The 26,073-nt window shown below is 37.5% G+C and overlaps 1 protein-coding gene across 2 annotated transcripts in view; it reads right to left on the reverse strand.

Annotated features, from left to right (window-relative positions):
- The window catches only part of GNAL (G protein subunit alpha L), a 193,818-nt gene that overhangs the window by 98,842 nt on the left and 68,903 nt on the right, over positions 1-26,073 (reverse strand). The window contains exons 2-5 of one of the 2 annotated variants that reach the window (XM_071737110.1): positions 22,954-23,100; positions 22,477-22,549; positions 21,586-21,640; positions 21,283-21,402 (exon numbers count right to left, since the gene is read on the reverse strand). In XM_071737110.1, coding sequence (XP_071593211.1) covers positions 21,283-21,402; positions 21,586-21,640; positions 22,477-22,549; positions 22,954-23,100 — 395 coding nt within the window. The remainder of the gene's footprint in view (positions 1-21,282; positions 21,403-21,585; positions 21,641-22,476; positions 22,550-22,953; positions 23,101-26,073) is intronic. The other variant, XM_071737111.1, reaches the window with a different exon arrangement.

The raw sequence follows: 26,073 nt of genomic DNA on the forward strand, positions 1-26,073 counted from the left end.
AGCAGAATGGTCCATCCAAAAAGAATGAAATTACTGAAATGAAAGCATAGCTAGTTGATTGTAACATCTTACAAGCCACTGAAACGAGCAAAGAGATACATTAACAAGGATGACACAAGATCAACTTTCATAGGGATCTCTACTCAGAAGATGCTGTTCATCTAGCCAAGACAGGCACAGGTGGCAACACACTTGGGCAATGTTGCACTTGACATCCAGCACCTGGCTCCATCATCCCAATGATCAGTTTAAAAAGAATTCATTTATCTAAACTTTTTATGAGCTGTAAAAGAAGGAAAAACATTATGCAGCACTCCACAGTTCTTAAAACATATATTGTATGCAAGGAGAAAGATTAGCTGCAGCTGTAAGCATAAAATGTGACCATAAGCATAACATGTAAATGTTACACAAACATTTCAGTTGTAGACTAACTTATTAAACTTTTTAAGCCCCACTGCAAGGTATGCTGTCTCCTTAGCCTGGTTTCCTGGGGAAAGGAGACTTATGCTGTCCTATCACCTGTCTGACGATCAACTATGACTTCAAACACCACATAAAAGGCAGAGGACTCAAAGAAGGAGATGAAGACTACATGTAGACTAAATATTAGGAAGAAGTTCTTTAGCACGAGGGTGGTGAGACTCTGGAACAGATTGCCCAGAGAAGTTGTGGATGCCCCCTCCATAGAGGTATTCAAGGCCAGGTTCAGTGAGGCCTTGAGTGACCTTGTCTAGTTGAGAGCCATCCCTGCCAACGGCAGGGAGGTTGGAGAAGATGATCTCTAAGGTCCCTTTCAACCCAGGCCATTCTACGATTCTATGATATGAAATCTAACAAGAACATCATTGGCTGGAGGAATGAACTGGCTCAACAGCTCCTTACTGAAGAGAAGTTATAGCATAGTCCCCAAAAGCTATGTTTTTGCTGGATTACCTGCTGACTGATCTCCATGGTCTGACCAGTTAGTCATTGCTTATCCACCAGAAAGTGCCCCAGTATGCACTGCATTTTGTTCAGCTGGAAGGGAACAGGGACTACCCAGAGAAAAATCAAGCAATAGGAGGCCTAAAATTAAAAAGGGCTATTTACTGTCACTGGAGTAGTATCTACAATACATCCACAGGCAACCAGAATTTATTAGCTCAATTACTTATGGAACAAATTACAATTTACAGGACTGAGAACAACACTTCGAGCTCCTGGTTAAGATCCAATAGCACATGGTGCCAGGCACACTGCTTGAGCTAAGAAGAAAAGTAGAAGAATGAATGGAGTAAACTATGTATAAAGAGTGCCAATATAAAGCTATGTCAGCTCATTTGTATGATATTTACATATAGATATATTGAGTCTTTATTACATATTATGAGACAAAACATACTACGTAAAACTTGCAGAACTCTTTCCCCAAATGTAAGAAACTTTTATGATGGCCATCACCGAAATTCCATATAATAAATTTAACATACAAATCACAGCTTAGTTAGCAGCTTCAGCAAACTCAGAACACAGTAAGTCTTTAAGCTGGCTATTTAACGGAGGCTTCTGTAATCAAAGATGTAAACAACACGACAGTCCAAGATAAAGATTAGATTAGATTTAAATTGGATTTATGAACCAAAGTATCCACCAGAGATATTCTAGACTTATTTCTGTACAATAAAATGTCTTAAAACTGATTCCATCACAGCAAACATTTATTAACTTGGGGGAACGTTCCTATCCCACAAAAACAAGTCTCTGTTTTAGAATGTGTTCACTTCAAGAGTCCAGAGTCTAACACTAATTTCCAGCTTACCCTCAAAAGTCAGCTCATACAGAGAAACAGAGGTTAAAATTCAGTTGTGTCCTAAAGAAGAGGGCCTGCTACCACCCCTTGCTACCAGTCACTAAAATTTTCAAGATACATGGTGAGTGAAGACCAAGAGTCAAACAGGACAATGATTAAAAAAAAAAAAAAGTGTCTAATCTCCAAAACAGAATAGCTAATAATTTTGAAGTTTACAACTGCGTTTACAGGAAAGTTAAAGTCTGATGTTATTCACTTCCATATTACATTTAAGGCCATCAGTTTATAACAAACTTTTTAAAGAGTTTTTCACACATAAAGTGTAAAGCAGAGTATCTAAGATACATCTACCAGAAGAGCAAAATTTCTTGACTGACTAAAAGCATGACTGGCTCTGTAAATAGGATGTTATTTTTTTTTTCTAATGCCACTGTCTGCTTCTCATCTGCTATTAAGTTGTTCTTTTTTTTTTTTTTTTTTAATACATTTTGATATTTTTACCCAGACACGAGCTGTGCTTCCAGCTAAGTGACCTGCAGTGCAATTTACTGTAGTGTGTACTGTACAAAGTTCTTTGGTATCCACAGGAACAGTTACCAACTGATGTGAACTTCCTTCCCTAAAGAGCTTGTTTTGAATAACAAACTACTCCAGGGGGAAATACATTATCTTGTCTAATCAAATGTTGAAGTGAGGCTCATTTAATTCCAGGGTTTTACTATGTGTTGTGGAAATGTGCATGACACTGACCTTTAATTAAATCTCAACCTTAAAGGAGGGCACTAAAAGCTTAGCAGCCCAGACTGCACATATGGATTTAAAGCTACATTTAAATGGTTTAAAGAATCCTCAAAATTTTCCATTTTTTAGTAAATGTGATCTCTAAGCTATTGCTTTCATGTGATCTCTATGAAAGGATTTTCATAAGTATCAGCAGTTATTTATTCTTACTTTGTATAGTCAGCTTTAAAATACTGAAGCTAAATGTACCACCTGGCATGTAGTTTGTGTTATCAACATGCTTCCTTTTATCTAAGTGTATTTATTCAGTGTTTTTTTGATTATTTAAAAATGTTCCACACTGAGAAGTATGTACTTTAGACAGAAAACAATTCAACAGGACAGCATCACATACATGCAGGGCAAAAGTTCACGTTTCACGTCAGAGAGCTTGTGTCAGGTAAAAATATAACTTGGGCTCTCGTGATAACTTCCCAGGTAGCATGAAGCAGAAACAGCCAAGCCATACCTGAGAGGCCTTCTGGTGAGAAGATACCTTTAGGGAAGTCTCCAGCCCAGGTTCCACCAGGGAAGGAAAGGACAAGTCAATGTAGGGAGAAAAGACAAGGAAACAAAGGGAGATATTGAGGGGCTTTCTTTAGGGTCCCTTTTTTTTCCTTCACCTTGAGCATCCCACAGCACAAGTCCCTACACAGGACAAGAGATTCTGGCATGCCCATTGTGAGCTGGGAAAGTGGAGAAGGAAAGTCTTGCTGACACTGTTGGAAACATGGATAAAGAAGGAAATATTCTGATGAATTACTGAGGTATGAGGTGCTGCTTCAATGCACCCATGAAAAAAATATACTACCTCATTCCCATGGTTAAACAGACATCAATACTGAATTTTTTGCCATTTCTTTCAGACAATAAATAACTATAAGAACTATAATAAAACATCTGAAAAACTGGCTCAATACTCAGGTGTTATTTTACTTTTGCTGTACTGGTCAAATACTGTTTTTAAAGACAACATTTTACACCTGGTCTCAGTAAATTGGAATAAATCCATTAAACCCCAAATAAATACTCTGTATTTTTTGCAATTAATACAAAACAGTTGACAGCTGATTTGCAACTGTTGAACATTGTCTTCTTGTAAAGTGAAGAGCCACAAGTTTAGGGCAGAGTTTAGGGCACAGGTTCTCCAATGCAGCAAAAGCTGTAACTTTAAAAATGTCTACATTTTACAATTATTTGAAATTGTTCCTAATGATTAATTTTTAAGTTTTATTCTGCTTGTTCCTGACATGTTTTTGACTAAAAAATAAAAATGGTAACAAACCTGCTTAAATTAAACCTTTGAGTTAAATGTGAATATTTACTTATTTCTTTATTTAGAAGAATAAAATAACAATATTGGCATCTATTGATATATCATTGTACCGATTTAGACCACATTTTTTGCATATTTATATTTTAGATACTTTGTATTTAGACATAGATGAAGGGCAATTTTATTGCAGCCTAAGGATGCTTGATTTTTTTTTTTAACAAAGCTGCTGCTCATGCCAATATTTTACTTTACATAATTAAAAAAAAAGTGAACTTCCTTTCCTTGTGTCAGGCTCATGTCCCTCTTAACATGCTCAGGAAACAACCGGGACATTTTCCTCATGATAACAGAGCATTCAGATAGTAGAGAAGTGAACGTGTAAACTAAGGTAAAGTACAGCAATAATGCAATTTAAAACAAATTACAAATACTGTCAGATGCAGAGAAGCATTCAACTTGCCTGCACACGGTACTTGTTATTCAAGTAAGATGGTGTCTGTTTTAGTAAAGATGAATATATTTTCTTTTAATTTCTTTTAATTTTTCCAGGTTACATACATTAGGTTGAAAAGCAAGGAGATTTGTTTTCTTCTTCTCCTTTAATCTTCCATGAGAAAAGATATGAAATAATTTAATACTTGAGCAAATACAGATGTAGTTACTAGAGACTGCATTTTAACATTTTTATCCAGAGTTGAAAAGTTCAACTGAAAAGCTTCATTGGACTTTATGAAGACAAAACATTAGAGCATATCATACTTGCTCTCCATTCACCTCCTAAGGAACACAACAGATCTTAGCTAAAATCTGAATTGATCCTCAGGCTTTATATGTATACATTAAACACAAATGTCCCACTTCATGGCTTGTGAAACTTCAGGAGTTTCACCACTGCATATGTGTAAAACTGCCTTACTTTCTTTGGAACTGTTGAGAGCAATTTTCCCTCTCTTTTTTTTGGAAGAAGCCTCTCCTGTCTCACAGAAAGAAAACTACAATGCATTCTGGTAAAAAGGCAATGTGTGTGTGTGCTCTCACACTTGCTATGGTGCAACTGGAAAAATAAAATAATGCTTAATAGAGGAATCCTACTGGCATATAAAGCAAAACTTTCACCTGAACAACAGCTATGATATTTTTTTTTCTTTTTAGTTAATCTACTTAAAAACAAGTTAGTGTATTGCTCATTGGGGTATGTTGGAAAGAAATGTCTTTTGAAAATGACTTCTCTAACTTAAGAAGGCTTGTGCAGGGTGACACCAGAGGTCTGCCTAGCTCACTCTCCTTTTTTGAAGAAGCAGCTGCCCAGCAAGAGATGGGCAAGGACAGAACAAGCATGTGTAACAACATTTCTCCTCAGTCTTCCAAGACTTCCTCTCAAGAACTGAAGCCAAATAAGTTTTCTGCAAAGCTCCCAGTTGACTTTGGTTTTGTGAACTCATTCCATGTGCCCTGAAGGCCATGCAGACTTCATAAAGTATCTTCAATTCTACGTAGTGTTGCTGACATGGCATGCACCGGAACAATGCTCCATTCTTACTTTATATCCAGAGAAACATTATTATGCTGGCTCACCCAACATTCTGGGTACATGTAAACAGAAGTTAAACATATATACCTATAGGTGATTCTCCCCTGCTTTGTCTTTTGTGTCCAAATGGCATGGGATTTTTGCATACATATCTATTATGTTTTCAGTAAAGATATAGTGACAGAGTAGAAAGGCTTGCAGTTATGCAACAAAGCTGACACAGAAGAGTTCGTGTTACATGAGACTCAAACAGGTATGAACTTTTTTTGTATCCTGGAGTTCACGTGAACTGATTGCTTTTGAAACATATCAGACTAAGCCTTAAAGCTCCAGTCTACAAAGTTAAGTTTAAGGAAAGGGTGAGGAAGGCAGGCCTGCTCTTGTACCCCCTAACCTCTGCAAGAAATGTCAGACAACATCAGAAGAAGCAAAACCAACACACCGCACTGTTTTTGGTTTTTTTTTCCTAACACACAGATTTCCAGTGGCTTTTGGTCCCACCATAATCTGTGCCTGTAGATACAGAGGTGGGGGAAGTAAGCCTGCTTGTTTAGATAGCCATCACTTTCCCATTATGTCCTTACTACCGCTTCCCATCTCTCCTTTCTTCTTCCCCATTTGGCGTCACTCCCCCTCAGTTAAAGCCACGGAAATGATCAGCACTAAAAATAACCTCTCCCTCCACCTCATTTGGCCAGGCCAAACAAACAGCTTTACCAGGACACAGCTGAGGGCACAGTACAGGCATAAAAATGGGAAAGTGGAATGGATAGTGACGGAGTGTTGGAACAAGAGGAGAATGATGGCTTAGTCTGGCAGCTCTGCTGGAACAAACACACATGAAACTACACAGTAAGCACTCCTTAGAATGCATTCTCAGAAGATGATTCGAAGACAGTGACTTCTTAAAATATAAAACCCGGGGAGAAAAATATTTGGTGAAGGGAGAAGAAAAAGGTTACCATATGCACATAAATGTCCACAAAAGAAAATGAGTTAAAATGTCAGTCAGACAGGAAAACGCCACCCAGTTCTGAAACCCACTCATCAGGTCCCAGCAAGAACCCAACCTTAATGACACTGGGAAAACCTGCACACAAATAGTATGCACTGACCCACCTCAGCCAGTCCATAAGCACAGCAAACAAAGAGTGCTCAGAGCAAATGCACTCTCTAGCTAGGAGCAAATGCCTGGAATTCCCCCAGCAGTCAAGCTGACTGTCAAGAGTCACGATTTTCTCCTGATTACATCCTCATATTCCATAGACCAGCCCTTCATAAACTGATGATCAATTTCCCTCTTGGGGTCTGGCGCATGCAAAGCAATATGTTCTTACAAAAACATATCCACATAATTGTACTAATTTTTTTTTGGTAAGGATTTTTTTGTTGTTTCTATTTAGGGAAGGGGAAAAGAAAATTAAAAGACAACTTTGATTTACTGCATAATCTTCTTATTTCCCCCAGGACTCAAAACTCCAAAGAACATTTACATCTACCATGTATACATGGATCAGGAATGGTATTAGCATGGAATTCAGCTGAACTGATGTTATAATAAAGGCACCACCCCTAATGATTACAGAACCCAAAAAAAAAAAAAAAAAAAACCCAACCAAAAAAGCCTTTCAGTGTGATCAACCTTTAAATCAACTACACTGCAAGATGCATTCAACGCTGTTTTCCCTTAAATCCACTACTTAGGAAAGCAGGGACTACGACTAATAAGAAAAGCAAATGAGATTTAATGAGATTTGCCTCTCCATTCAACAAAATTTGCTATCATGAGCAGAGGAACTAATGAAACTTCATTTCCTATGATCTGTGTCCATAGTTCTTTAAGCCTCTCATTAGCAAAATCACCAGCTTTGCCTCTTTTATGAAGATAAATGTACATCATGTATCTCCGGAAAGCCTGCAGACTGCCAAGTCATAGCACTTCCCACAGGACTGACATGCACTTCCTTGCTGTGATAGCTGGGAGCTTTCATCAACACTTCAAAACTACTCACCTGCCACCCTTCACCTGGAGAACTTTCCCTCTAATGTCACAAAACTGAAATAGACTTTTATTCTTAAAATCCTCTTTTCATGTCCAAGTGCTTGAGGGCCTCATAGCTAACAGCCTATGAACCCAATTTTTCACCCAAAAATTACTGATCAAATGTCCTAGTTCTTGAGTAGATTAGAACCTTGTGCAAAAATAGGTACTCTTATTCTTAAAAGCATATGTATATCAGTGCACACATGTATGAAAATAAAAACTCTTGCTTGCTGCTTTTAATTGAAAGTGCCTGAAGGTATGCCCTTTGCTCCTTTGAGCCTTTAGAGATAATAATCTTGACAGCATTATTTACCCCAGTAATTTCTTTCTGCTTCTAGGTAAGAAAATGTTAGGTCCTGTCTGATAAGGAGATGTGGATAACTCTCTAGCAGAAAACCAGAATCATCTGCACCTTGACCGTAATTGGAATTAATCAGTACATGGAAGCAAAAGATAGTTTTGCTTCATTATCTGAATAGCACTCTGAAAGAATGTGCACTACCATTTACACAAGAAGGCCATGACAAGACAGGTAGATAGCTAATAAAATCTCTAGATTAATTCAAGACATGATTACAGAGCTTTGATTTTGGAAAAGAACTGCCAGGAGCTTTGTACCAACACGCCCGTAGGACCTTTAAGAGAAAGAGTAATGGTGAATGTGAAAGACCAAGTGACAGGACCTCATACCTTCCACAGTTTTCCAGATTTTCAGAAGTTTTTCACTCAGGCATGAGGTGATTCATGTCACTGAAAATACAGCCTTGAATGCCTGGAAACTGGGCAGTTGTATCTCAGTGTATTTGTGAGAGTGTGATCCTTAAACTCAGAGTTGTAGAATATCCCAAACATGTGGCCTACCACACAACACAGAAGAGAAGAATTTTCTTGTATTTTCAAATTAATTTCCTCCCTTTGAAAAGAGAGGCACAGGAATATGTAGTTGCAGCTTTTTAAAAAGTAAAAATCTTATTTGACTCCCTTTTCCCTTCAAGTGGCAGGGTTTGTCTTTTCAAGAGTAAACATATGCAGTTTTCTCAGTCTCCTTTTACTCCCGATGCTCTCTTGTGGAGTCCATTTGTGTACTTTTGTTTTTTTTTGGAAAGTTCAGTTCCCAAAACTAGACACAATACCCCAACAGCAGTGCCAAACAGAATGGCAAAATCTCTTCATGTCTTTTTGTACAACAGCCTTGCTAAAGCATCCCAGAATGAGTTAACCCATTGTCTGTGGTCCATTACTACAACAAAGAATCTTTCCTGCACTACAAGCAGTTTTTTAGCATCCTGTATGCTCTTCCATTCCCTTCCCTAGAGATGTGTTCTGTTTATTCCTGAGAGGCTGTAAGGAGAAGACTGGTTGGTTTGTTGGAGACAACCATGTGTGACAGGATTAAGTGTACATATTTGGTAATATCAAGATCCTATAGCAACTTGTTCTTAATTCTTTATACTATTAAAAAAGCTGAAAAGCTGAAAAATTCTGAAGAAACAGAACTGATCTATTCTCTTTGAAGCATTCTAGTCACAACTGACAGAGAAAACATAATGAACAGAGATAGAGGCTTAAAAATGAAGGAGAACCAATCCAGAAAATATTTTAACAGTAAAAAGATGCTTTCTCTAGTAGCCAGTCTTTACTATTTTTGCTCCTTTAATCATAATCTACAACTCTTTTTCCCACAAACCACAAGTGCTGAATCATGTAAGACCTAAGTTGACATAAAAATAACAAAATTCTGCTACTTGCAGCATTTCCCCAGGGGAGATCAAAAAGTTCAAAATATTTTCTCTCAGTTACACAGAGCATTAGGAACTGCAAGGGAAAAAAAAAAAAAAAAAAAAAAGTGGCATTTTGGTGCTCTTAAACATTTTATTTCTCTAATGAGAAGGGTTCCTAACAATGGTCTTCCCTTCTGCTAAATCAGGCAAACTGTAATGAAGGATTAAGGAATGATGAGCAGATTTGAAAGCACAAATGTCCTTCGTGGGACCGTAAATACTGCCTCTCCAAAATCAGGTCAATTTATTTTCTATTTTAAGATCAAAAATAAAGTGCATTCTCCTTCTGCACAGAAGAAATTATTAGTCATGGTGGATAATTTAAAAAATGCTTTTTCATATGGGATGAATGGCAGCACAGCAAATAAGAACATATATCATTACCCAAAGAAGAATGAAAAACTGAATGCAATGGATTCTTGGAACAAACTATTCAGAATGCATGAAAGATCTGAAAGTACCAGAGAAGAACAAGGAAAGTTGTCATTAAAAGTATTTGTGCTCTGCTAATATTGGAATTGAGATCTCTCTATATATATTGCTCTTACCTGCTATTGTGTCCAAGTTCTCTTAGAATTATAAAATAAGATATAATCATTTCATAAAGATTCATCTCCGTGTCCAAAAAAAGCAAGCAATGTTAGGAATTACTAGTAGAAGACTAGAAAATAAAAATTTAAACATAATGTTACTGTATAAATCCGCAATGCACCTACACCTTGAATACCATGTGCAGTTCTGTTCTCTTATTTCAAACAGGGTCAAGTAAAAGGAAGTGCAACAAGGATAAGCACAGATATGGAACAATCCCTGTGAGAGAACCAGTTAAATAGACTCTTTAAATGAAAAGAGAAATATTTGGAGGGATATGGTATGTAATGAGAAGGGCAATGGGGAAAAAATAAAATACTTCTTATAGACAAAGCAGGAAAAAAAAATAAAAAATCAATCAAGTGGTGCTTCCTCATACATCACATACTTAAACTGCAGAACTCACTGTCATAATAGAATATTCATGCAGGTAAGAGGAAAAAATAATTAAAAAAAAGAATTCCTTGAAGAAAAATCTACCAAAGTCATAAAATACAGAAAAAAACAATCCCAGTCAAAAAATACCTCCGTCATAAATCTGTGGAGACTAGGACGATCAATGTGGGAAATATTAGTGCTTGCCCCATTCCTAAACTCTTTTTCCTGTTTCACTGTCAGCCATGGTCAGAGATAAGACTGGGTGCTAAATGAACCCATGATCTGAGCTGGCACAGTTTTATTGAGCTGTGCAAATCAATTTATGGTGGATTAGATATCTAAGACTCTGTGAGTGTGAAACCTTCTGCACAGAAAGTTACACTAGTGCAGCCTACTGTTCAGCAAGCCTTTTAAAGATATTATTATTTAAAAAAAACCCCAACACAAAATGAAAATGAATCACAGTGATTATTGAAAAGACCTACTGTTCATAGCTTAATAGCATCCAGAAAACTGTCACTTATCTGAAAAAGGTTTTGCTTATTTCAAGTTTTGTGCCAATCTCTAACCTACACAACTTTTCCCACCCCCAAGAAAATCCATAAAAGTGCTCAACGACCTCCCATATATAAATTTAACAGGGAGAAATTATTTGCTTGTACTGTTTTTCAACTGAAACTATTTGATATTTTGATATTAATGTCACTGCATAAGCGGAAGCTGAGCTGCATGAAAGCTGTCCTAGCAGTATATTAGCAGTGCATTTAGGTCTACAAATATCCATACATTTAAACCTTTGCAAGATTAGACCCTAGGGAATATAGTTGTTTAGGATGAGTTTGCTATTTATGGAACATTATCCTTCTTGCCAGGCTTTCATTCATCAGTGAAAGAAATCAAAATCTGCTCTGTAAGACCAAAGGCCAAGGACCAAATTTAATTCCTTATTTCATAAAAAAAAAAAAACAGTGAAAATCCTCTGCAGCATGAATGGCTGGCTCTCAGAAACTTCAAGAGGCATCTTCCTCTACAGATATGATTTTTAATCCACACTACTATTTTTAATTATGATTTCTGACTTACGTATTCCATGACTAATTACTCTTTTTAGTCCACAACATACCCACATGGCTGCTTGTCAGTTAGCATGTTTAGTTTGCTGTTGGTAAAATCTAGAGAGAAATTCAGCTGATTAACAACGATTAGAAATGGTAATTCCAAAGGAGGAAAAATAAAAGCTCTACTGTTCAATTAGGAGTAGGCTATCCTAAATAAGCAAGTCTGCTCTTCCCAGAAGAAACAACACTGACATCCTAACAAGGAAGGACAAGCTAAAGTTAATGTTAGAGGACAGCTGCCTGCCAGAAAGAATATTCTCACTCAACCACTTAAGGCTACAAATCCTGCCATGAAGCCTCCCTCTTCTGCTATACCTGTGGGGAACCTAGAAATTCATGACACGGTTTCAGCAGCGAGTGGACAGCTGGGCTCTACCTCCATCCCATGACAAAACGGAAGTATCTGTATATTCCCAGAAAAGTTCAGTTGTTTTTTTTTTTTTCCATTTACACTGTATATTGATTTTGCCTGGGGTTGCAAACACCTCAAGGCATACTACCTGTGCCAAGGGTACTCTGGAGCTGACTGACAACCAGGTCCTACTGCTATTCATGGTCAGCTGCAGGTAGGCAAGCAAGGGGTAGTGAGTTCTCTGTAGAGAGGGAAGTGAGGATATACTTTCCCCTCTTTTACTCAATCTTTCTTTGCCTTTTCTTGTTTTCTACCTGAGAGCTCTTAAATTTGATATTATTTAGCTCCTACGAAAGAAAGTATGTGGGTGTATGTTAAGAAAAGAAATGATCTGCACAGCTCTGTCACTTAACATCCTATGGAAGTGAGGGTGGACGTGATCAAAAAATGTTCACCAAATTAACAGAGATAAAAGGGCTTGCATATCTTTAGCCTATTTTATCTTGCTAAACAATTTTGCAGTTCAAAACAGTGGGACAATTATTTGCATTAAAATATGATTAAGTCCTCCTGACAGCAATAAGACAACTCAAATGGAATGAATTGGCACAAGTGTCAGAAAACGTTTACTTTTCAAAGATTTGAAAGGAAAAGTTCATCTCTAACATCGACGTAACAGACAAAAATTCCAATATTCTTCTTGCCTAAGGATAAATATCCTTTCAAAACATCCAGCAGAAGTTTTTAAAACAAATACTAGTAGATTAATTACAAGAGTGCACTTTAAACCAACCAAAATTAATCTACTGATTTAAATCAAGAAACCATAATCTGTATGCTTCAAGTGATAGCTGGTGTGCTTACAACCAGAGGTAGCTCTGTTCCAAGAAATTACTGCAAGATTTTCCAAAGTAAAAGACAACATAAACTTAAAACCCTGTTGTACAAATTATACTCCCCTCCTGACTCCTTTCAAAAGAGGAGGTCCTAGAAATTGACTACAACACTTGAACTGAATCTCTTTAGTGACAGAAAAGCAAATTAAATTAAATAGGTGGCAGAACAAAACCATTAACATTTTATGGAAACTTTCAGCAGTTAACTGCAAGTGTGAACTGCCTTTCATCTGCTTCATCACAAAGAGCTTCTTAGATACTCAGGGGAATAAAAAAATTGTTCGTTACAGTTTTTGGCTTTCAACATATTTACTTCACTGTATGCAAGGTATACATACAGTCTTCTCTTCACACTGTTTAGCTTGTTCTCTATTCCTTAGCTCAGGTTGCTACCTTCTGCAAACAAAATACGCTGTCTGTTGATGCAGACTATATTGACATCAAAAAGATAATCCACTATTGACAATAAGTACAAGCAATGGATGAAGCTATGGAGGGATGAAAAAAAAGTAAGTGAAGGTCTAAGCTGGTAATTCTCAATATTGTTTCAAAAACTGCATTTAAAATCTCATCATGTGCTGAAGAGAAGCTGTTGGCTGTTATGCCAAAGAACACTCTTAAAAAACTCTAAATAATGACATAATTTATTATTATTATTATTATTATTAGTGATATCCTCTGTTCCATAGGTCACTACTGGCTACATTGAGAATCTGTATACATATGAAAAAAAAGATTCTCCCTCACTAGTTAACACATTACTTTTAGAGAGCACTCAAAAATGGGAAAAGCATCAACCTCCTATCTTTGGCTCCAGAGATTAAAATAATTAATTGATTATGAGGACAATTGCGAAACATATTGTGCTATGTTTACCTTTTCTCTGGCTGTGATGGAAAATCTGTTTCAATGTAATTTATAAATAAAGACAGTTCATTAAATATTTCAATACCCTTCCTCTGAAAACTGCCACTCGTAAAAGTCTGAAATGTCATGATCCTTGGACTAATTGCATAGTGTGTCTTCATTAAGAGTGTGGTTACCCTTTGCATGCATTTACATTTCTTTTATTATAATTCAGTTTGATTTACACATGAGGGAACAAATAAGCAAATTTCTTATAAATGTTTTTAAGTGCATGTTAAGTCTTAATGATCTATAAATGAATTCATAATTAAATCTTCTAGAGATTCCCAAGCAACCCAACCTAAGTGCTAAAAATGGCAAGAATTTCTTTCCTGTTTTTTCCTTGAAGGGAGCCTGGAATACGGATCATTTTTTTATTCTGGCTAGGCTACTACTCCTCTGTCAGGAACCAAACGAATGACCAACACCATTCCTTCAGCTGTTTTTCTGAATCTTACATCCTGAGATGGTGAAGGATTGCTGCCACCTACATATATCAGAATTGCTTTTGGAAGATACCTTAACAGCAGCCCCTTCAAGTTGTCAAAGAATACAAAATAGCATCCCCCCCAATGTAGCCAGAGCTTAAAACAAAATCGTCGTGCTTCACAGCCTTGTGGCCAGTACAAAGGTAATGATAGTACAGGCTGTAACCTATAGCTTCCACCTTTCTTTAATATAAAATTGGGGTATTCACTGTAAAATACCATTATAATTTAAAATATGATAATTCAAGTTATTAGTCTTCCCATTGCCATCAAATAAAATAGACAAAATAAAAATATGTAAAAATATTTTCATCCTGTAAAGTACGATAGAAGTATATGAAATTTCCAGCTAAGGTTGTAGCAAAAAAAAGACACAAGATGACACTAATTATTATGAATTTACAATATTTGAGTGTATACTGGCTTACTTTCAAGAAACTTCCAACTAATTTGTATTCATAGGTACAAAACTTGAAGCTGTATCAGTAAATGTCAACGATTTGGAGGGCTACGCAAGTAATTTAAGTCTTAGCTAGCACTAATAATAAATGATAATATATTTCCAGTTACATAGTGAAAGTCTCTGTGTTGTTTGATGATAATAAATAAAGCAGGCTGGATAAAGTGTAAATACCACCCCACTATCTGAGAAATCACATTCACAATAAAAGATAAGAAACATTTAGTTTGGTTTCACTATGACGATGTAGAATCGAATGTAAAATTGCACTTGACTCATAATTGTTTATAAGACTTCCTCAAATAATTGTCTTTTCAGATTGAAATTCATTATTTTACATTGTAAGGTATGCAAAAATACGTTTTAAAAACAGTAAATACACATGGGGAAGGTAAATTTTTTCTGTATATTTTAAAGTTGAATTTGTTTTTTTAAAATATTGGGATAGGAAGACTTAGAAATAAACACAAAATTTAATACCTGTTTTAATTTTTTTTCTGAATACAACCTATATTAGTTAACTGTGTATCACGTATTATGCACAGGGCTTCCTAAGGCTCCCATTCTCAGTTGTTCTTCTGCTAATTGCTGGAGGCCTAAGTAGATCCCTGTGCTCCTTTCCTGGGACACAAATTTAATTATTTACTTATCATCGGTGTAAACTCTTAACAGTTGTGGTTCAGTGAATTTGGAACAAGGGGAAGAAGAAATATGTTAGAAATATGTTATACTTTTATTAAATGGAGCACAAAAAACTAACTTTATTTTTATGCTTGAACATAAGGAATTCCTTCACCCTAAAGCAATCACCCCCAAACACAAACTGTATTTTAAGCAAGAAATCCTGAACCTTATAGAAGAGCTGTACTTGACACAAACCACTCCAAGTTTAAGCCTCAATTGTGTTTTCAGTAAAATCAGAGTTTATTACACAATTAAAAGAATTAAAGAAAATAATGGTAGAATTTTACGTTTTTACAGATCCAGTACATATTATCTCTTTGAGAAGCTTTGGGGCTTTGTTGGTTTGGTTTATCCTTTACTTTCTTTTTTTCTTCCCCCGCCCCCCCCCCCCCAAAAAAAAATAATTGCCCCATATTTGTTTGTAGTACAACCAAACAAAGCAGCTCTAGTGCTCTCTGAAACTACACAGTTAACAACTATTTCTGAAAGCACTGCTGGATTGATGGAACCATCAACAGCAAATGTAAATGCTTACAGAGAATAAGAGTCAGGACAAAGAAACATGTAATATTGGAGTAAATGCTTGATCTCATGTATGAATTGTTTCTAACTTTCTTTTTTAACATTGACTAATCAGAATATTAGGGACTTGCCTTTAACAAAAACTGAGGCTCAGTGTTAATGAAAACCTGTATGGAAAGAGGTATTTTACCTGGCTGGAGAGGTATCATTGGGCATCAGCAAAATCTGCCCTCAATATGAAATGAGCTCAACTTCAGTATCTGCTGCTAATTAATAGTCAGTGTGCAGCATAAAAATGAGTTCTATCACAACAAAGAAATTTCATCTGTTACCTGACTGCTAGTCCTCCCCAATATCCACTACTTTTCAATACCATTCCTCTTGAGAATTTTAACCTTTGTGTGAAGACTGAAGAGTTGCCACCGACTACATTAGCATTTGCAACATTTTCAGCTGTCCTCTGACAGCCTTCTTCATTAGTTTTTCAAATGTTGTTAATTCCAGGTAGCAATAATGCTATTCTACCTATACAATTTAATAAATATCTAGCCTTCCAGATCTTTTCCACATTTGTGAAAAAAGAGCAAATAAATGCACCAGTGTGCATCTTAAGACTACAGAAAAGCAAATTACTTAATTCTTAAAGTCTAATTGAATTCTGAAAGCTAATTTTGATGTGACACTGTAGTAATTTTAAATATCATGAGCGCAGGATGATTATAAAAGCTTGTTGCTGTTCTTCTATTCTTGAAATGGTAAATGAAGCCCTAAATTAAAAGTCTAGATAAAAAGAAAAATAAAGTAAAGCCAGCGGAGTAACAATATTCACCATATTCTTTTCCTCTTTCCTGATATTTTCATGTAAAACACAGTATATATTCACATTCCTGAGAAATATAGAAATACTACAAGTCATTTGAAAGCTGAAAAATTTAAGATGTTACCTTGTAACTTCTTTGGGCTACATCAAGTACACATTACAGGGAAACTTAAACACCTTGTGGTCAAATAGAATACTAAAGTGCATTAACTGTGCAACCCAAGAAATTTTAACCATGCATGAGCCACATTCATCATGGTTTTAATCTTTTATTTAAGTATTTACTCAGGACAAAGGTTTTCTATGACCCAGCAAGACACTTCGCTTGAGCAAGACTTCTGGTTACTTCAAAGACAGAGACACACGTTGTGAAAAGCGGCCATCATCCAGCATCAACACAAATTGGAACTTGAATACCAGGTCAAATACAAATTTGAAACTCTTAACACAAGTCTACATAACTTCAAATTATGACCAAAAATATTCTTCTTTCTTTTTTGTGTCTCTACACTACCTATACAAAGTCCTGATTTTCAAGAAGAAAACTGGAAGAAAATTAACGTCATCAAATTGAACTAAAGCTGCAATATTTGAAAATGTGGAGCAAACTACAGGCCAGATTAATCTAAAGCAGTTTCCCTATCAGTGCCAATATTAGCATTTCACCTTTTAAAGCTAAATTTCAGAGCTTGCCTGATTGATGAAATAATTAAAAAAAATATTTTAAAAACTCACATTCCAGAATCAGCACAAGGGACTACATTTACACAACTTGCTGCCTTATGAAGGCTGCATGAAAACACCTCTCTAATATATTCTTAGCAAATATATTCTAATATATATACTCTATTCTAATATTCTATATTCTAATAATATATATACTCTATTCTAGTATATATACTCTAATTTATTCTTAGCAAAGGAAAACAAAGCTTTTAAAACTCCACTCCCCCAAACCTGGGTGAAGTGTTTACATGTTCTCTATTAAGCAGATTATTCATGTTCACTGGTAACTGGTTCCTATAGTCAAACACTTGACTATACAGTTTGGTGGTGTCTGATGGACCACCTGCTATATACCTACAATTAACTAATCAGATGAGCTCGATTCAAGACATATATTCTGAAAAGCAACTTAATTTGACTGTATTTTTGAGGAAGACAAAGGGTAAAGGAATTATGCACTGAGCAGGTTTGTAGTGCCCACAAAATTCAAATATTTTAATAAAGACAACTGAACTTGAGGAAACACATACTTACATAATACACCATGTTTTTCCACAGCTACCAGCATAATATGCCCTTAATATGTTCACTCTGATTCACAAAGGACAAAATAAATTCCCATCAATAAAGGATTAGAAGTGGCACAGGTCAATTCCTGTTAACTTTAGCAAATATCTATCAGCACTTTGCCAAAAATAATTTAAAAAATCCTCTTCTAATATTGCCTGCATGCTTCATTTTCAGGCCCTTCTGCTGATTCCACCCTGGAATATGGAGCTAAGATAACACCTGAACTCATCCTCTGATGAAAATTTATCTTAATTCCTTTCATGACTTCAAGGAAGAAATTTCAATAGACTTATTCACATTTATTAATTTTGCAAGTAGTCTAGGTTTAATTAATTTGATTTATAGAAACAGACTGCATCAGTCACACAGAAAATTTTTTTGTAAAAATTATCCAGTCTTATGATAAAAGTAATGAAAGGCAACGTAAAAATTATAAAGGAAATCAAGAAATCTTTTATTTTCTCTCATATCAACTAGATAAATCACCAAGGTAGCATAAGTAAACTAAATTAATTTTTTTTAAGTCAGTAGAACTTTTGAGGGGGCAATCCACAGACTCTTAAAGGAATGTTAGAAGGCTGTAAAGAGAAAACCATTTGCTTTAAAATTAGTATTACCACTAAGTAAAAAGTTCTGCTTACATTTTGTAAAGAAATATGTAATTAAAAAACTAGCCAAACAAAACCCCAAAATATATATCTGAGGCTAAATGTGAATCCCACCCTTACTCAAGTTCTTGGAATTTCAGTCATAAATTGAAGATAGAATATGATTTCACCCATAGGAAACCAGTATTTTCAAATCCACTTAAAGGACAATTTTCACAATTTATTAGTTAATTTAGTTAACATATAGTTAACTAAACTTATATTAGTTTAGTTTAGCATATTAGTTAATTTGCACACAATTTAAGAATGCATATCCAAGCATATTCAGTATGCAACAAACATATTTAAATTAGTGTCTCATGAATATTGGCCATATTGTGCCATCAGCAAAGTTCTTGAATTTTATCGGGGATCTGTCTTTAAAGAGCCATGACACAATGCACTAATTTTTCCACATTTTGCATGCAGTGCATCTGAAGTGCACCTTAAACTAAAATACACTGGTTTGTAAGACAAAGATTAGATGGCTAACATCACAGAAAAATAACACATTTGTAATCCATACTGCAACACTAGGGGCTATGTCTTGACCAGCTCATTACCATTCATGCTGTAAAAAAACCCTGAAATTGCCACTTCCCTCATTCAAAGGAAGAAGGGCAACCTTTGTCACATTTTACAATGTGCAAAGATTTACCCCAGAGGGGTAAAAAACCTATCTTTACATGTTTTTAAAAAAGTTTTTACAATTGTTTTTAAGCACTGATAATAGAACTGCAAGTCCTGAGTGCCTACTACCAAACGCTGTATTGGTTTCTCTGGCTCATGTATTCCATACATAAACCATTGATTAGAGAAGCAGTAATGCTTAGTAAAAGATGCATAAGAGATTACTATCCAAGTATTTGTTTTTATATTTGTCCTTATCCAAAAATACCTTACGGGTCAAAAGTTACTTCAGCTGGAAACATAATTTTAAGTTATCATTGACTTAAACTGAAGTAGAATCAAACCAATCTCTCTCGCTCCCACATAGTCCTGGAGAAAAGCATTATACTAAACCAAGAAAAATCAAAAGAAAATAAAATATCTACCCAAATGATACATTTTTACAAATATTAAACTTATGCATTAAACAGAGAAGAAAACAGAAGGCAATAGATGAAAGTTATACATTAAATATATTTACTTCTAAACCAGCACTGAAATTTTCTTTTTTAAGCTTGTATGACCTTTTTTAAAATTATGACTGTAATTTAACACTATTTCAAATAACGTGATGGTACGAGCATAAATCCCCCTTAGCTAAAAACTAGATGTGCTTTTCTTCTTTTTTTAATCAAAATGAACTTTAAATTGAGATTTCAAATCAATTATTACTTGTATCATAGTCCACTAGACCCTATTCTTTTTGTGTCTTCCAAGAAGAGCAAGGTTTCCCACTCCATAAAATATCAAACAGTGAGTCAAATTTGATCAGATATAGTCAGTTTCTGTGGAAAAGGATACATTTTGTAAACAATAACATAAAGAAAAAATACTATCTCCAGCCCTATGAAGAGTTTGCTTTAGGTTTTTCTTTTACTCCAGAAACTCAGAAAAACAGATGCAGTATACGGAATTGCAAAGAATACATGCCACCATTTAGTTTACCCAAACAAAGTAAGAGCCCAAATTCAAGCAAAAGAAAGATAAAATGATCAACAAATGCATCAGAATTGTAGTACCTGCATAAGACAAATATTTCATGCTAAGCTTGCATTCCATTTCTAGAAAGAGTTTCTCATTATCACTAACTTGTATCAACCAATTGAGCAATTATGCAATATGTGGGTGTACCTTGCAGTTGTTTTCTTAACATCTGCATTCTGTGTTAAATTCTAACTGTACAAGATGTCTGATATTTTTTCTTTATCTTGAACCTTGAAAGTGGTAGGTTTACCAGAGGCAAAACTACACACCAGAGAATATGAGTCATATAATAAAGAAACAACTCTTCCCCTTCTCCCCTTTCCACCCTGAAGCTATAATAACCTAAAGACACTCTATTGTAAATGGCTTCTTTGGTAATATTGACAGCATGAACAACTCACAACCATCTAGCCAATGCATGAACATTTTTTTTTGTCCTTACTGTGTCCATAACAAATTGCTCTCAATATCTTCTTAAGCCAAGTTAAAAATCATGTTACTGAGAAAAAAAAATAATCTGTATAATATTCAGGATGTTTATGCACTTGTTTTCAAGTCAGGAATAAAGAAGAAAACATGTTATACATGTTCTTGAAAAAATTAACAAGAAAGGTTAAAAAATCAAACAATAAGATACCTCTGCAAATTAATCTGAAAGGTATCTCTCATTCTCCTACTAAAGTGTTACATCTATACAGAAATCCTTAATTCTCTAGTGCTTCCATATGAAAAGATGGCCATATTTACATAGAAGTACACCACTGCTCATGCCAACTACAACAAATACATGAGGAAGCAAAACACCTTTGACTTGACCACCGTGTACGCGAGTTTCCGCTCTTAAGTCCAGTAAGTGTGGGAAGCACCACTGGGGCCACTCTAACCTTTTCTATCCTTTTCTGCAGGTAGACTGTAACTACTCAGACTGACATCCTGCATCTAATTCCACCTGGGAAACCAGGGTTCAACAGTCTTATCTGAAGTGCCAATACATATGACTATATCACAAATTTTGAAGACAAGAACTAAATGCAGAAACAGCATTTACAAATGGCAGCAAATAAATCAGTAAAACCAAAATCTTGCACCACTAAAACAAGTGATACTACCCTAGTCTTGTAAAAGTTAACCCAGTAGTAATGCTGGCATAAGCTCTTCCCAAGACCGTCTCTCAAAAGGTAAAAAAAACACCCCAACATTTCAGTAAATCAGAGTGAGGCGACGCATTCCCCTCGAAGCAGAAAAAACCAGTGGTTTCTGCTCTTACCTGTGTATAGTCAAAGTCAGAAAGAGGAGCTATACTCTTGATGTAGTCCATTCGAAATTGGTTTTCTGGGTTGGCCAATGGAACTGGGGGTATTAAAGTGCTCATAGCTGAAACTATAGTCTAGAATTGGATAAAACAAAAACAAACACATTAATCTGGATAAACCCGGGATACAGGATCAATAGAAGATAATCCAATCTGATCAGCAAAATGGGATTTCTCTCAGCACAATCTTGGAGAGCACAATCCTTATAATTTCCAATACATTCAAGCATTTAAGAGCAGTATAAAGTGTGTTCTTACCACAATCGCATCTTTAACATTTTTCCGAATATCCAGTATTTTCTGTTTCTTTTCTCTGCATTAAAACAGAAATATTAACAATTTGATTTTTTTCTTCCAAAGCAGTTCAGTCAGTTGCATTTTTTTTTTCACTGATCGCTTGTTTATCTGCTCTTATACTAACTGAATAGAACAGTAACACAAATATATTTTTCCCCTTATCTCCTTTTTCGCATAGTATAAAGAGCAATGCACATTCATCCCTGATATTTTTTTTTTTAAATCAGACAAGCATAGCCACATCTGCAAAGCCTCCCCTGATGGGACTGGAAATCATTCTTTCATTTCTACAGCATGCTGTAAACATGCTCTAGATTAACAATATATAATTGAAGGCCAACAGATAGCTAAAATGAATATTATGGATTAATAATAAATTCTGGCAAAGAGTTCTTCAGAGAGAAAATTATGTAGGCTCAGAAAACAGAATGATTTCTAACAAACGTGTAAAATTAGTTTCAGTTTTACACTAAACCCAATACCGGAAAAACAGCAGCCACTGTCATCCTGAATATGACTTGAAATATATTTTTATATCACAGACAGATGCAATATTTAGTTATTTGCTTCTATGTAAAAAGTAGTCGCCATGTTGTTGCTACACAGGGGCCTGTCAAGCGCTGCAGTAGCAACAGTGTAAAATACAGTAAAGGGGCCAGAAGGAGAAAATGCAAATATACAATAGCTGCAATTTCCTTATTCTCATTCCCTTTCCTCCCCTCCCTCCCCTAAAACGCAGTGTCAAGCCATCAAAACACAGGGGATGAGAGAAGAAATTCCCTAGCCTACTATGTGTTAACCTGTTTCCCAAATTTAATGGAAAATAAGTAAAAAAGTGTCAATAATTCTTACTCTGAATTAAATCCATTGACATGTAGGATTCGCATTTGTTTCACAATAGTGCTTTTTCCTGACTCACCAGCCCCTAGAAGAGAAAGAAGGGAGAAGAACATTGTGATACAGGGTTCGGGCTGGGGGCTTGGGATGGTTTGTTTTTTGCTTTTTGGGTTTTATTTTTTTTTTTTTTTTTTTTTTTTTTTTTTTGGACACGACAGCATCTCCCACCTCCGGCAAGCATTTCTGTATGTATGCATCCATGTGGCTCGGGAGCTGAGCTCAAAATCTGTGGACGTCTCGCATATCGCTCCATACAACAGCCTACATTTTTCATACCTAAGGCACATACACACACACACACCACACATCATCGCCCCTCTCTGCTGCACCCGGCTGCCCCGGCGGGGCTGGGGCTGATGCTGGGGTAGATACCGGTGCAGATACCCCCTCCTCTCCCCGTCCCCCACCTTCCTCTGCCCCCTTCCTCCTTACCCAGCAGAAGCAAGCGGTGTGTCGCTTTATAAGCCAGCCTCTCTTTCTGCAACTGCTTCTCTATTTTTTTGTTGGCTTCTCGCTGCGCTTTCTCATCGATACGCTGATCCTCCGTTTTGCTGTTGCCCAAACACCCCATAGCCGCTGCTTAGGATGGATGTCAAATCGTTGCTTTTACGGATTTAGTATTTACAAGGGGGAGGAGAGGGGGGGGGGGGAGGGAAGGGGAAGGGAGGGGGGATAAGGCAGAAGACAAATCTTTATATCCGTGTGTCCCTGCGACGGTTTTCTTCTCTTCTTCCCCCTCACCGGCTCGCTCACATAAAATGGTCTCTGGCCGCTCTCTGATCGAAACGGAGTTGGTTCGCTGGCTCTCCAGAGGAGATGCGGGGAGCGGGTGGCAGAGGTAACCGTGCCCCGGCAGGGAGGGGGTGGGGGGGAGAAATCTGTTCAAAAATGCCTAACATGCAACGAGAGGGAGAGGAAGGCTCCTCCTGGAAACCAGCCGGGTGCCGCTCTCCCTCTCTCCCTCCCCACCGCGCGCACAATCCCTATATTTCTCTGTAAAGGTCTATTTTTGTCTTCCTAACTCAGCACTGCCTCTTTCTGCGAGACCAGGAAACAGCCCAGCTACCAGCCCCTACGCGCAGGCAAGACGAAGGAGAAAGGTAAAAGCCGGACCGATCTACCTGGATCCCTCGGGGCCGCGGCCGGGCGGCTCCACGGGGGCCCCTTGCCCGCCGCTGCCGCCGGCCCCTGTCCCCCCACCCCTTCCACCCCACCGCCCCGGGCTGCCCCCGGCCGCCCCCGCCGCTCCGCACCGCGCCCCAGCGCCGCCGCGCACGGCAGCAGCCTCGGCCTTCGCGCCCCGGCGGCAGCGCTGCCGCGAAAACCTGGATCTGGCATCGCCTCCGCGGGACCTGAGGCCTCCGCCGGGACATGCGGCCTCCGGCCCCCGCCGTCCCCTCCTCCCTTACCGCCACCACCCCCGCCGAGCTCCGAGCCCCCTGCCCGCGGCTCAGCGGGTGGGGAAGGGGACTGCAGCGCCCTGGGATCAAGGGGGGATTTCCTCGATTTTTCCTCGATTTTATCCCGCGTTCCTCGGCGGTACTGAAAGTGCCCGGCTGCTAGCAAAACGAGGCACTCCTGGGCCTGAAATCCCAGGTGATGGCTGCCATCCTGACTGACCTCAGGGAGAAGAGCAGGGACCCTACCAGTGTCACCAGGGCCGGGAAGGCAGTGGGAACCTGCCAAGAGGGCACGATGCCCACACCCCATGGTGTACATGTGTATGTACACCTATATAAAACACAAGCATACGCCCAAAGACCCCACATTGACTTAAAACAAAGCGTCCCTTTCCGTAAGTTGTCACAGCAGTGAGCACGCAGGCCGGTTTTTTTTCCTTGGAATATTCCAAAATGAATGAGAAAATAAACAGCCTGCAATACTGTTTAATCCAAACACAAAAACGTACACGCTAAAACCACCACCGCAACAAATCCCGACAAGAAACCATATGTTTGTCACTTGCTTTATCTCCATTTTAGGTCCTGAAATGAAAAAGCAAGCTGGACAACATTACAGGTATTTTTACTTGCTTCAAATCTCTCGCTTTGCAAACTGGCATCGCAGCACATAAAACAGCAGTATGGAACCTGGCTCTTCCTAAACTTCCACTGCACAGAAGCTACCCATGCTACTCAAACTTGATCCCAAATTCATTGAGGCACAGGAACACTAAAAGAAGCAGGGACGTGATACTTCTGAAGTCTCAAAATATTATTACCCCTTTCCTCCCTCCCCTCAAAAATGATTAGTGAAAAATTAGTATTTTGATAGCCACGTCTGTGTGCAAAATCCTTGTCTGGACTAAAACCAGAGAAATTTGCCAAAAACATTAATGAAATGAAGTATGTTTTTATCTAAAAAGTGTTGAGATGCATATGGCAGAATGAAAGTAGATTTTATAAGTTGAAGGATTTAGTTTTTTCAAGTGCTCTCTCAGGTGTGAATGCTGGATCGAGGAACTGGTACTGTACTTTGAGCACCCACCATAGAAAGTGAAATCCAGAAGAGAAACAGGTACTGCTCCACCTGATACTACTGAATTCAAGAGCCAGATACATGTTTTTCTGGTACTGCTTGATCTAGAGTCTTGAAGCAGTTTTATTTTCCTCCTGATAGGGGAGGATGAGGGGCAGACACACCACAGGCAAAAATTGACAGGACCTGCCAGGCCGAAATATACATTTTTAAGTGTTACTGAACTGCATTTTTTGGGGCAGATATTTTTTTTCCTATTTACATTTTTCTGTCTGCAGGGGCAAAAACCTCCTCAGACTCAGGTAGGTTTAAAAACACAACTAAGGGCGACTGCTGGTTTTGGATGTTGTCAGGCATGGGACACACGATGAATGGCTTTCACGAAAAGCAGTCCTGTTTGCTCTCTGTTGCAGTTCTTCAAGGGCTCAAAACTGAACAGGCTAAACTAGAAACCACTAGCTGGGTCTGGACTTTCATAATTTTTCAGTGTCAGAAGCTGTAATTTATGATGCACGAGATGTCCATAGCCATATTTGTTTCCTGTGTAAATACCTCAGTTTGGGATTTAAGTCCCTAATCTGGCTAGTGTCAGTCGGTCCTAGGAGCTGAGTGTGCCTTGTTTCTTCCTCTCCTCAGCAGTTTTTGTTTTGTATGTACTAACACTGGGATTTTTGGTGCAGATTTGTTCCCAGCTTTGAAAAGGCTCAGTGCCAATAAATAGGATTTGACAGGATCGTGGTATATCCTGCTTTTACCTTTCTCCAAAAGAGGGAAAGTGTTTCTCATTTCCTCTCTCCCCCTCGAAAAACCCTGCGTCCCTTTTGGGTCTCTTCCTCCTGAGGAAAGATCACACAGTTCAAGAATGACACGCACAAGCAACCTGTGCTCAGAAAGAACTTTTGGCTCTGATTATATTCCCAATCCTCCCTTTGCATTTCCCAAATACAGCACTTATCCTGACACATTTGAAACTACAAAATTCTAGAAGCAATAATAAACACAATAAAAGCCTTCATCCCCTTTGGACATATTTTTTTTTTCCCAGAGCAAAATCACAGCTATCACATGCACACT

The sequence above is a fragment of the Heliangelus exortis genome, chromosome 2 (genome assembly GCF_036169615.1).
Source record: "Heliangelus exortis chromosome 2, bHelExo1.hap1, whole genome shotgun sequence".
In the NCBI taxonomy this organism is placed as follows: Eukaryota; Metazoa; Chordata; class Aves; order Apodiformes; family Trochilidae; genus Heliangelus; species Heliangelus exortis.